We start from the raw sequence: 14,141 nt of genomic DNA on the forward strand, positions 1-14,141 counted from the left end.
ACTCTCTTGCTGGGAAGAAACACAAAGATATGGACAAGGTTAAACCTATACAATCACATTTTTGAAAAGGGTAAAAAACATACACACTGTAATCACGGTAGAGGGGAGTTGGTTGAGCAAATGTCAATTTCTAATTTAAAACTGTATTTTCAGCAAGCTCCATCAACCAAAAACTAAATTAATCTTGCAAATGCTCCTGATAATAATCAATTTGCCTCAAGTGATTTGAAACTACCAACTGTCTTGTAAACAAGGCCACACATTACCATCCAACACAGCCAAACATTAGCTTGTGATGAACAATTATACTTTCCAAATCGTTACCACAGCATTACTACTTATAATTTGTTTCTTAGAAGTGTGACATTCCCCTAGTCTCACCACATTTCGGGAAAGTTAATGGACCAGAGTGGTTAAGGCTCACATGACATAACTTGCCAGAAATGTTTTCTGAAAATGCCAGAAATATTCAAGTTTGCATAATCTTTTAACACATTTGCTGTCAGATTTGACAGCGGCACACATGCTGTGATAACAGCCTGGATATGTGTAGGCTCACACATGGAAGTGTTCTCTACTGGTGTTGATAGCTTGCACTATTATACTATTATAGTGTTGAGCATGATTTCATATGTATTATTGTGATGTTAAAGCTTAAGTCAATGTCCTGTTCCTGCTTAATAACTTGCAATTTGACAACGTGTGGATAATCAAAGACAAATTGTAATGTATAAGCATATCCAGTATTCACATATATTTCCCAACACCTAACTATTCATCTTTTCAAGTTTCTTACTGTGCTAGCAGAGATCAGATAAGATATGGGTTTAATTTAAGAAGGGCTCTCACTTGGTTAAAAATACATCTTCCTTAAAATCATTCATGTGGGGTGACATGGGGTCATGTTGAATTAAAAAAGGCTGGCAGTTTTGACAATTATGTGTATTGTAACTTTATAACATTAATTCAACTATTAATTATTTTTTGTTCGATTGTTAAACATACTGTAGACTTAAAAAAACGTTGCAATACTCAGAATATCTAAATATTAATCTTCATACACTTTAATTACAGTAACTGTATAATCCCCAATTGCACATCAATTAATTGATCAGCCAAACCTTGAGGCGTACATGTATGTAACGATTTATTTTTCTTTACAAAAATGGATCTCAAAAAACCTTTCAGGCATCTTTTCAATCAACTCACCATGTGCCAAATGAGAGCCCCCTCTCAAAGACCCTCAAGTGAGCATTGCGGGACTTTGTGATGAGTCTGGCAATGGCTCTGAAAAGAAGAGCTGAATCTATAACCTGTGCAGAGGACAGAGACAGTTGACGGAGCGAAATCTTTCACATTGCTGTAATGGGTATAATTACACAAAGAAAAGGGCTGTTAGGTTAAATTACCCGTGATATTCACCATGGGTAATGACAGAAATTCAGAAGGTTAAATGACACCGAGAGCTGAATGACTTTTGACATTACGGTACTTTTTGAAAAGGAAATTATAACAGGGCCTTTATGGGAAAATCCAATAACCTACATGTTGGACTGTGGAGATTGGTCTGAAAGGACTTTCAAAAGACTTTTTTTTTGAACATCTGTGTCTTTAGAAGCCATTGCGAGATAATGATTTTGCAGTGCCCAGATAGATTGTTTCCAACAGTGAAAGCTATTTGAAGCTCACTTTGAGTTGCAGTAATGTCTGGAAAATGTCCTGCTGAGTGGTGCACCTACTCATAAAAGTAACCACGGCAGAAAAAGGAAAAGCTGAATAGATTCAAACAATTAGTTGTTTCCCTTATGTTGTATCGTTGCCCAAGGCTTTCCAATTACTTTCCACATATGTTTGAATGTCTTTGTATACAGTTCCTCCTTCAGTGAGAACTGTATGCTCTCTGGTCTAAACACTGACCTTCGCAGACAGCAAACAGCCCAATTAGTGGACGAGAAGGTGAAGGAGGCTGGACCTGAGCCCCTTGTAATTACCTCGAGTCACCCCACGAGCAGCCACCCACACAATAACGCGTTCATGTACTGTTTTCCAATAATACTGTAGGCTAAATGACCATGAAGGAAGAAGAGAGCGCAGCACTGTATATTATTATAATTATCTTTAAAGTGCTCTTGTATAAGACTCTCTTTATACATTTCAAATCTTCTCTTACTTTGCTGAAGTTTTGCTGCCAATCACCCATGTGATCTCTCTCCGCTGCTGATTGGCTTACACAAGTCGTGTGATCTGCTCTCCCGTGACTTCACAAAAAGGAAAGTCATATCATACAGCATAATCCATGTTAAACAGTTCATATATAATGGATAGTCTTCTGTAAGTAAAATGTAATTTCTGTAAGAAAACGCTAATCAGGAATCAAAATCTCTATTTGAAAATGATGTTGACATTCACATAACGAAAGAATACGCATTAAATAATATAATTTCGTAAGGGTAAATACAAAAATACACATAATGTACAGAACAAATTGTTATGAGCCAAAATACCAAGTATAAAACTAGATAAGAAATGACCTAGTAGTACCATAAACATGTATTTGACTGATCAGTAATACTGTAGGTATTATACAATGAGTGTAATATCATTACACTGTAATATTTATAATAATTAAAGCATGTATTCCATTGTTTTACTCTTTAACAGCCACAAATTAATAATGTGATAATACTGTGTTTCCAGCTTGTTCCACTGTCCCTAAGCGGACTAAATAAAATCAAATAAAAATAATGCAGCTTAAAGGTTTGGGGAAAAGTTACATTACATTTTTGGTAGATCACTGGATGCAAACTGCAGTTTCTGGAGTTGAGGGAAAATGCAACGAACACGCAACATGTCGGCATGTTAATCCTACCTTTGCAATTTAGAGAGGATAGTCCTTATTTGCACAACTACAAGAGGTCGCTTGTCAGGAGAATACAGGTTGTTTTAGCATTTATACAAATGGCTTACGATGTACAGTAAGACGAAGATGGATTGGATTGTTGCATAGAAGTGGGTGTAAAATAAACCCCTTGCTCTTAGATTTGAAGGCACTAAGACAAAGTCTAACATCAACATTCATATTAGCCATAAAAAGTCATAAATGCTCTCAATGTTCAAAGAGTTGTACACAGAATTGATGCGTACATAATGTAATCATTATGGATTGATTTCATCTAAGAGGAATGGCTTGTCATTTTATGTAATACACTATGCTTTCTAGCTTGAAGCAACACGAGAATTAAATACTTTTTTCATATCGGTATGATAAATATAAGGCTACAGCCAGGCTCCAGTTAGCCTAACATAGCAACAGAAGACTGTAGAAAGGAGACATTAGATGATGAAAGTGGCATAGCACAACTAAAGCCTCCAAAAAGAGTCCAGTCTTCATGCTAAGCTAAGCTAAGCTGACAGGCTGCTTTTGATTTATATTCAGCGCACATTAATGAATCAGGTACAACTCTCGACAAGGAATTATTCATAATGCTGAGCCTTTCCTTTAAATGCAACTTTTAGTCATGGCTGATCGCTCTTTGGAAGTGAAGTGAACTCGTCCATCATGGCAAAGATTAGAGAAACAGCCATTGAAAGAGTAGAAGAAGAGACCCTCAGAAGATGGTGTCTTCCTCTCCTCCCCAATACCAAGGGGTGAGTCTTACTGTGTAGGTTCTGGGATTACTAACAGGTTGCTCAGGTTCAAGCTCCGTTGTAGATGAGTCCAGTGAGCTCAGGGACCCTGTGGGAGAACCTGACCCCTCATAAGCATAAGTTCTTAGGCAGTCGAATGGGGGGACGTAAGGATCGAGATCAGCCTCTGTCAGCCTGTCCAGAATAAACTGCCTGAAGACGTCGTCGTCCGGCCCAATGAGGTGGGATTCTCTGAGGGACATGCGTATGCTGGCCCTGACGTCCTCCCTCCGCAGCCTCCTCTCCCTCCTCTTGGGGTGGCGGCGCAGCGGGACCGCAGGCTGGCAGAAGTTGAGGTCGGCTCCTACACCCCCCGTTTCTCCGTAATACAGCACCTTCTGCGACACCGTCTCAGGCAGCTCCAGCTCTTTCCCCTCCACCTCCAGCTTCTCCTGCTGCTTCCGCCTGTGCCTCCTCACCACCAGCATTAGAATTGACAGCACTGCAAACACGACACAGCAAGAGCTCATTACCAACATACACCAGGGCATGCGCTTAGTAATACAAAAACCTGATGGAGATTTAGAATGTACTTGTGCAAAGGAAATAATAGCAGTCAGATTTTTTTTCTGTAACTTATTGTGGATGTAAAATTCAATTTGAACGCAAATTAAGTTATGAATGATCTTTTTTAATTTCAGCTCACGCACAACAGGAAGACTTCTTGTATTTGCTCCATGTGGCACAGAATGCTAAAAGAGTTTATATTATTCTGCCGTGTTTTCAGCGTGTATTGTTCTCATCCGACAGAATGTTAGCATAGCAGGTATTGTCATTAATCTTTCATGTGATGGGCAAAGGGAGGACACACAGCAGCCGAGGTCATAATAAAGCTCTTCACTATGCAAACCCATCAATGTCCCATGGTGGCATTGCTACTGATGTATTGCAACCAATATGCTCATTACCTGACATCATCGCTCTGCAAGCTTTCAGCATTTTATAAGTGTGTTAAAGGCGCGCTGGTGAGTTTTAAAAAAAGGAATTCAAAGGAAAGTACAAACGTGTTAATGAAAAAATCCTGCTGTTTAACACACGTTTATATACTTGCCAAAATGATGTGAGTTGGAGCTGCTCTAGCTCAACAGATTCGCTGAAAGAGAATGACTTTTTTACAAGAAAATATCACAGATGTATCTATCTACGAATGTCTGTATGTGTGTGTTTGTTTCTTCTATCGTTACATCTATACTTCCATCTTTACTTTGTATCTATCTGTCTATCTACAGAGTACACATTTTCACACACCCTTATTTTACCATAGTTTGATCATCTTGACAAGGCTTGAATGTGAATACAAGATAAGACCATGCTTTCTTACCTATAAGTGTGATAAAGCAGACCACAATTCCTAACAAGGTTTGCAGGCTGACCCCCATAGACAGGGCGAGGGCCTCCACCCCCCCTGTGGGACAATGGCCGGCAGGCTGGCAGCTGCATACACTGATGGTTAAAGTGTTGGTGCTGGAGAGAGCTGGAGATCCACTGTCAGTCACCACAACAGGCAGGAGATACTGGGTTCGATCCTTACGCGTAAAAGAACTCCTGCGTGCCACGATGCCGGCTGTATTGTCTACAAATTAAATGTAGAGGTGCAGTTTTCAATTTCTTTAAAAAAACACGAGTAGCACTTCCACTGTGAGTGCTGATATTGTGGGGGAATTCAACAGACACACGTAATGTGATTTAAAATTCAATCCAAGCTCTCAGAAAGTCTGGAGAACCTTGTCAAATCTCATTTTCAGTGTGTACAAAAGTACATTTGTAAAGTATACTTCAGAGTCCCCATAAGACTTCATCAAGGTACCTAACAATTACTTTTCAGAGTCAAATATGCCCTGTGAAATATGGAAATGTGTTTTATAATATATGTGATCCATTATTAATTCCCTGGATGCTGACTGGACGGATGTGTTGTTAGGCAATCACCCATACACTGCACCTGCAAACAGTACATCCCCACTCATTTGCACATTCAAACATCCCACTGTTGAAAACTTGAATCATATTTTCTGCTCGATTTTTGTTGCCCATTTCATTATAAACTTTGAGAAAGGGTTGACTGGCTACTGACTTCAAGGCAGACACTTTCAATGTACTTACTTGAGGAATGTGTCAGCCACAAAAAGGGAACAACCTACTGAAGGATGTAGTTCCAAAATGTGGAAGAAACACTAGTGTTATAAAAATGATTGTGATTATGAAAATGAGCCCTTATTCTGCCTTTGTCCCACAGTTTCCCCTGCTCATACAGGTGGTGGTTTAGCCGCAGCCCACTATCATTCTCCCAGTCATCAAAAGGGACTTTTAAGTAAGGTGTCATTAGGTGTTATATTTTTCGTTTTCTTTTGTCCCTCAGGTTAAAGCCCCACAATGTAAAAATGTCCATTATTTGGAGGAGAACATTTCCTGGTGCAAGTATAATGAAACTATTTTATTTCATGCTCAGGATAAGATAGTCAGAAAGACTCTAAACAGTGGGAATAAGCTTAACCTGTACTCTACAGCTGGAACATAAATGATATGATGTGATGTGTGATTTATGAATAATGTGTGAATAAAATGATATACTGTAATGGCTCATTCTACATAATGAGTATTGTGGGAACTGAATGTATTTAAAAGCTGATATTTATTTTTGCTTTACTTCTGCATTCACTTTAATGCTAGTTGTACTCAAGTATACTATCAGGATACTTCTTCCACCATTGTTAATAATAACCTTGATTGTCTCTGATGGTGAAGTTTGGGTTGATGTGTTTCTCGGGGACCATAGAGAAGTAGAAATGGTGTCCCTCCACAGGGTCGTCCGGATCAACAGCACTGAGCAGCTGAATGAGCTACGAGACACAAAGACATTACTAAGAAAAGAACAAGTGGAATTTCCTGTATGGATACCATTATAATGTATTTCTCAGACTCTCAGTCAGCAGGTGACAGTGTTATGAATGTAACATGGTATAGTGCTGTACAATTGCCAAATGACTCCTTTTGAATCCAAAATACTACATTGATGTAATACAATATGTTGCAATATGAGAACTTTTACTGTCCATTTCATGGACATTCTCAATGCCACACTGCTATAATATAATAAATCATGAACATCAGTGCATCATAATATACATACTTCTCCCGCCTGTGTTCCCTCGCAGATATACGGCTGGTAATCTCTGGCAAGCCTTGGCACATTGTCGTTTATGTCCAGCACTTTGATGAACACCACCACAGAGGAGGATAAATGGCTCTGCGCTGCAGTAGTGAAGATAGACATTTGCTGAAGTCCACTGGGTGCATGTATCGTAAATGCTTTGTAAAAGCTCTGTCAAAATAATACTTTAGACTGATAAATGTTTCTGCTTCTTTAAATATGACTGTGGAGCAAAATCAATGGGCATTTACTTTTCACTGCTTTCTCCAAACTAAGACAGACTATACAGAAAAACATTGTTCAAAAATAGTAAATCCTGGTACAGTAATGTTAGGGTTTGCATTACTCTACATCAGTGGTTCCCAACTTTTTGTAGTATCCCTTAATTGATATCACTTCTTTTTACCTTGATTTCAATTTTCAAACAAATATCCATCACTATTGGCTAACCTTTAAATGTTTATTTCAAGCAGCAATCAACATTTTTAAATATTAAAGCCAATCCACAGTGCAGGGTTTATGGAGTAGGCCTACAAATCAAAATGTTTATGAAAAACCTTTAGCTACTTTGAGCCTACCGCTTATGTAAAATTTAAGCCAACTATGTCAGACCAGTCTTTTTGCCGGAGGCACAAACATGCCATATAAAAAATATCCATTAAGTTAATTCATTAAAAACAGTCAGGTGCCGTTACAAATTCAACCATTTCTTAATTCCTGAAACTGCTTGAAAAGTAGTTACATAATGTCTAACAACCACAGTGTCAACCATGTTATTGTTCCTTTACATGTAGTTTACAATTAAGATCTCTCTTGCCTGCTTAGTTTCCATATATTCTCATTTCTGAAAGTTATCGTTCCGGGGTATCAGCCGAATGATTTTTTCTTTGATCTAATTGTAGTTTCTCAAGATACTACTTCAGGTTGGGAAGCGGTGCTCTAGACATTGTTTATGTTTGTCTTAACACAGTTCTGTGAACTAAGGTGCCATAAGTTGGCCATATTAACAACAGGCCATTGTACATTGTACAATACATGAAACCCTCCTTACTTGTTTCCTTGGCTTCAACCGTGATGTTGTGCCAGTTTGCCGTCTCTCGGTCTAATGCTTTAGCGACAATTATAGTTCCATTGTTTGGGTCTATTTTGAAAGCTTTTGTGTTATCTCGCCGTTTGTCAATTGAATATCTGGAAGAAAAAACACATACACACATTAGCAGGCAAGGTCGTTTCCTGGGCAAACAAAACATTGTGATACCACAGGGAGATTAATTAGGCAAACTGCTCAATTTTTGGTATCTGTTGACAGATATCCAACAAATAGAGCACACACATAAGCTAGTGACAACAGAGACAACAACACTGTGAATCAAAGCATCTCACACAGCGGGCTAACACAACATTTTGTATGTTTTTTAAGACAATAAATAAAACCTTACCACTAACATTTTTCTTTATTTGTTTTTAGTGAGGAAATAGGATTTAAAAACAGAAAGACAAATCTGTAGAGAACTTTTGTGCAGTCATTCTTCAATTAAATAATGTTACAGGTGGTGCAGTGACTTGTTTTCTGATAGTGTATAAAAAACGACTTTTAAAAAACATAAATGTATCATCCACGGGCGAAGATAACTGAATTGTTAACGAAGGAAATCTTTCATCCTATCATACCTTTACCACCCATTATTATAAGTGATTATAGCACCATGGTGAGTAAGGGTAACCAGGAGTGAAAACATAATAAGTAATGACTCATTTCTGTGATAACAACTTTGGAAAATAAGCTAATTTGACGAAAGCAAACTTAATCATATTTAGTAGAGCTATGGAAGCCCCTAAAATGTCAGCTATAATGTATTAATCAATAAAACATTGTCTCCGAAGGGACATTAATAGACGCTAGGCTGAGGATGATATGCAGCACCTGCCATTCTTAAGCTCAGCTCAGATGGACTACAGGCACCGGTACTGCTGCCGTCTCCTCTGCAACGTGCCCCACTTGCAAATTACTGCAAATCTCAATTCCATATGCCACCTCGTACGGTGCTTTATTAAATTCCCACGTCCTAGCCACGTCGCTTTGTGATAATACCAAGGCAATAGATAGAAAAGCCTGTGAGGTGTAAAAAAAAAAAAAAAATCGGTATGATTTATTCAGCAGGGCTCATTTCCTACTAAGGTAATATGAGATAAATATGACCATGTACAGGGTATCCAGAGATCAAGGGTAAAATGGATGCACTGAGCCAGTAACACTATTTGAAATGGAATGATTTTTCACCCTGTGGAGAGAGCTGTCTGGGGACGTTCCGCCCCCACCAGCCTGGGTATCTACCTTGTCATTACCATACTTGGGTGGCAGATCCCATTCTTTCTGGTTTAGACGGTTCACATTCCTGTACCTGATGGGGTTGTTGACTGTGTCAGTGTCTCTGGCACTAACACTGCCAACCACAGTTCCCACAGCTGCATTTTCAGGAACCTTCCACTCGTACACCTCGGAGAGAAAGACAGGCGGCTCGTCCACATCTTCCACAATAATCTTGAGCGTTGTTCTGTCCCTGAACTCCTCTAGATCCAGAAAACGAGTGTCCACATGGTCATTGACTGCCTCTGCGGCCATGACAAAACGTCTTTTAGTTTCATAGTCCAAAGGCTGTGAAGAAAAAAAAAACAGCTTTTAAAAAGTTTAATTATATTACAGCAGATATTAAAAGCAGAACACACAATATTCTTAATCATAAAGCAAGCACAAAGAGTAACAGCTTTTCCAATATGCTTTGCCAACTTGTACTTAAGACAGATGATTATGCCCGTGGGAGCAGGACACGACTCAGGTGAGTTGCTAACATTGTTTAGCCAGTGTCAATGAGCTACAAGCTGTGAGAACGCACTTAACTATTGTTGGGTTTTTGATTACCATTATTATGCCAGTAATAAGAAAGCAGCATGCAAACCATTATTGGGTTCCCAAAGTGATTCAGAGACAGAGTCAATAATGTCTTTTTTATTTCATTATCACGACAACTCAATTTAAATCTCATGTGCTATAAAAGAGAAGCATACTGTTGTTATGAAAAAAGTATGAAGCATAGGTCCTTTCTACATTAACTTAAGTACATCGCAAAATGTTATGGTTACTGCAGTTTACTTGAGTAAACCCATGTTTCTTTCTTCTTCTACACTTTGGGGCAGATATTGCACCGTATACTGATCATCATTTATTGTATATGATAGGTTCAGCTTCACAAGGTTACTATGAAGATTTCGATGTGTACACAAAATATAATTAAACTAATAATTTATGAGCTATAATCATATATTAAGCTTCCTAGAAGTATATCAAGCAATTCAAATGTGCCCCACTTTTGACAGCTGCAACATTACAATTATAAAACAATAATGCATCAACTATTATAATCCAGAAATATAATAAGTGCAGCCATTCTGCATACAGGGTCCTTTCATTTATTATTTTGCTAATATATATGTGCTTTTATTGAAATAAAGGTTTTCAAGGCATGTCTTTTATAGAGTATTTCCATACTTTTACTAAAGTAATAGTCCTCAATATTTCTTCAGCCTCTTTTTTTTAAATCTGCTCATCACAGCACATTTCCGGGTTACATGCATATTGAACATTACTTATTAATTAGATAGCTTTAGCTGTCCTAATAGGTGGATATTTTGTTAATCTTCAGATAGAAGACCTTTGTCACCCTACAGAACAAAACCTGTCAAAAAAAGTAATCACTCTTATGAGTCATTGATTGAAAATTGGCTTATTTCAATGCTATCATCCAAAGTAAGGTCTTCACTTTCTCTGTTCTCGTTTTGAAGCCTGTAGTTTATTGTGCTGCTACGTTTGTGACTTGGAGAGAAGTGGATATTGCTGTTGCTGCTGCTGCCAGGTGTACGACTGTGTGGGATGGCTGGGTCCCTGTGCCAGGCTGCTACACTGTTGCGTCTTGTTGGCTTTGATGCTGCTGTTGTTGTGTCTGCCAGCTGTCTGTGTGAGTGCATAGAGCCAGAATGTGCTGCCATGCCCTCTATCAGGTGTAATGATTTTTAAAATTGTGTTCACATTGGTGTCAGTGATGTTAATTAGATTCTAAACGCCGGAGATTAAAAAATGAGTTTTTTTCTACAAATAATGTTTCAGCACCCAATGGCCTCTGTGCCCACCCACACTATGATTTCTGGTGACACTACCATCCTTGAAACATAAGATTAAAAGAAAAATATGCTAAACTCATATATTAGACACTGTATGCATTCACCTTGGCTAGCAGTATCAATCCCTCCTGCGTGACTGGGTCTGTTTTGATGATAAAAGTAGAGCTTTCCTCCAGGTCATCCTCCAGACTGTAGGTCATCTTAGCATTGATGCCACTGTCTCCATCATACGCCATAACCCTGCCAACTGTGGTGCCTTCAGCTGCATTTTCAGGTACGGCAAAAGTGTACAGGTCTGAAAAAATAAGGATCTTTTAAGAACACTATTGACACCATTACACAGAGAATGTTGGAATATGTTATCAAAAGGAATACAGAATCCCGAAGATACCAAATTGGTACCGTTGCAGTACAGAATGACATTTTGGGGGAAAAACAACAAATTAAAAGTTTCTTTACTAAGACTTTGCCAACTGAACTTGACAGTGAGTTGTTAATGGCTAGTAAAGAGAGGTTCCTAGTGTGTAAAGTGATAAGAAGGGAGGACATTGTGGTGAGCGTCAATTTTTGCTAGTCACAGATAAATTGTAGCAAACTCCATATAATCCTAACTCTAATAAGAAGATGAGAAAATGTGATTCTGTCTTTAAATGACTCTGTTTGGATGGCAGCCACAATTGGGAGGAACTCGAAAGGAACCAGCTGCTCCTGACAAAATGTTATCCCTGCTGATAATAATTACCAATTATGTTACAAAACAGGGTTCAAAACTGAAGTGAGGTCATACAATATTAATAGGACCTTTTGACTCAACATTGAATACATAGGAAAGCACCTGCTCTGAATGTAAATGTGACATTAATAGTTTAAGGTATCATCCTCCTTTCTAAAGAATTGATTTCTTCCCAAGGCATTCATTTAGTGGGGTTTATCACTGAGGATGCTAGGTTTGTTTCTAAAGGTCATGACAAATGTCCTTTCAAGTGTGAATGATTAAATTCATCCAGTGGGCGACGTATCTACACGTGCACCCGCAGATGAAAATCCCCATCTCCTCTCTCCGTCTTGTTCGCTCGATCTCATTCTTCGACTGTCTCCTTTTAATTCTGTCTGCCAGCTGAATAACAAGATGTGTACAGCGGAATGCAGCGCCGGCAGTGCAAACCAGTGAACCACCCACCTGAACCGGAGAAGTGTGATCAAATAAATGCCTCTTAGGTGTAATATTAAATATGTCCTCGCAGTCTGCAACGCTTTGGCTCTTTCATTGATTTCATTGAGTGTGTGTGGCCTGGTGTTTGCATCACTGTGACTCATATTGTGACTCACGGTGTTGGAAAGTAGGTCCATTGTCGTTGACATCAGTCAGGCTTACTGTGACGGTGGTGGAGGAGGAGTAACCGCCGCTGAGGCCAAGCATATCCTTCACCTGCACCACCACCAGGTACTGCTCTCTGGCCTCGCGGTCCATGTTTGGCCAAGATGTTACAATAATCCCTGTAGGTGAGGAGAAGGATAAATATAGCGTCAACAAAAGACAGAATTAAATGTATCTGTGTCTTTACAAAATAAACTTTGTCTCAATCAGTCTACGAGAGCACTTTACCATCATAAATGTTAAGTTTACATATTGGATCGATCCATAGAAATACAAGATGGCTTTAAGATGACTAATGATTCTTCTGTCTGGTGAAAGTGGAGGCTGCAGGGGACGGGTAACAGAAATTGGAAAATGTAAATGCTAATTTTGCTTTGCAAGTCATAACTTTAACCACTTATTCCTCTAATCATCTTTTCAAATTAACTTTTCAGAAGCCAATTACCAACCGCAATGTCTAATCAGTCGCGCTGATTTGGGCGCCTGCCATAGAAGGCCTCAATCACAATAACCCTTGCCCTATCTCCTCATCATTACATGTTTGTAGATCACGTTTTTGAATGTGTAATATGTAAAAATACCAACAGAATGAAAACTTTTAATTTCCCCTCAGGGATGAATAGATTGTATCTTCTTCTTGTACTGTAAACCAACCTAATTTAAGCCATCTGGCGATTTAACAATGCCAATAAACATAACTGTTTGAAGGATAAAGCAGGTGTTTATGTTTATTTGCTTCTGGGAGGGATCATTGCTAACAATATGTCAGTGTGTCTTTCAATACATTCATGTCTATCTGTTCAGGGTTCATACACTTTTTCACCAATGATTTTCAATGACTTCTGCATGATCATTACCTAATTTTCCATGACCGAAAGAAATTACTCTTTCTCAGCGAAAAAACAGAAAAGGGGTTATTTTAACATGGAACAGGAAAATAAGGTCAGCAAGCATATGAAACATGTTGTGCCTATCTAAAACAAATCAAATAGTAAGCTAACTAGCTTCTACATGCTAAAGCAACTGTAGTCAGGGATGCAAACTCATCAGGTATGAAAAAGGTGCCCCCCCCCCCCCACCCCCACGGAATATCGGCTTTAAAATGAGGAATAACAGAGGATTTTAGCAGTCAGAACAACTAAAGCAGCAGTGTTAATAATAACAGAAACGCTAAAGAGTCACATCTAATAGAAATATATAAAAGCATTTATTTTAATTGCATAGCAGTCAGTTTATAATTTTGGCAGCACTGTTGAGCATTTTGAAAATGTATTTTTATGCCTCTGTGCAAAGCTTAGTCTTTCTATCTTTATAGCCAGCTGTGTAAAGTAACCAAGTTCATAAACTCAAGTACTATACTTGGGTAAAATGTTGACATACTTTTGACTTTACTCAAGTATTTCAATGTTTTGCTACTTTGTTCTTCTACTCCTCTACAGTTCAGAGGTAAATGGTATTTAATACCTTTAGTTAATTTATAGATTTGGATGAATGATGTGAAATATAATAAGTAAATTCAAAAGCTACCCTGCAGTATACAAAGCCATTCAAACTAGCTGCACCTTTACCAGCTTTGATAACACTTTAGTGATCAATCGTTATAACACATATCATATATATTATTCTGAAATGGACCGATCCGCACAATCACTACTTTTACTGCCGCTACTTTAACTATATTTTGATGATAATACTTTTCTACTTTTACTTGAGGAACATTTTGAATGCAGGACTTTTACTGTAACAGAG

The 14,141-nt window shown here is 38.4% G+C and overlaps 1 protein-coding gene across 1 annotated transcript in view; it reads right to left on the reverse strand.

Moving 5' to 3' along the window:
- Positions 1-1,134: 1,134 nt before the first annotated feature.
- cdh19 (cadherin 19, type 2) overlaps positions 1,135-14,141 on the reverse strand; it is a 20,349-nt gene continuing 7,342 nt past the window's right edge. Inside the window, exons 5-12 of the mRNA XM_079661257.1 lie at positions 12,344-12,511; positions 11,119-11,309; positions 9,241-9,494; positions 7,890-8,026; positions 6,818-6,939; positions 6,410-6,527; positions 5,009-5,260; positions 1,135-4,129 (exon numbers count right to left, since the gene is read on the reverse strand). Coding sequence (XP_079517383.1) covers positions 3,609-4,129; positions 5,009-5,260; positions 6,410-6,527; positions 6,818-6,939; positions 7,890-8,026; positions 9,241-9,494; positions 11,119-11,309; positions 12,344-12,511 — 1,763 coding nt within the window. The 3' untranslated portion in view covers positions 1,135-3,608. The remainder of the gene's footprint in view (positions 4,130-5,008; positions 5,261-6,409; positions 6,528-6,817; positions 6,940-7,889; positions 8,027-9,240; positions 9,495-11,118; positions 11,310-12,343; positions 12,512-14,141) is intronic.

Source organism: Notothenia rossii (assembly GCF_949606895.1).
Source record: "Notothenia rossii genome assembly, chromosome: 12".
NCBI lineage: Eukaryota > Metazoa > Chordata > Actinopteri > Perciformes > Nototheniidae > Notothenia > Notothenia rossii.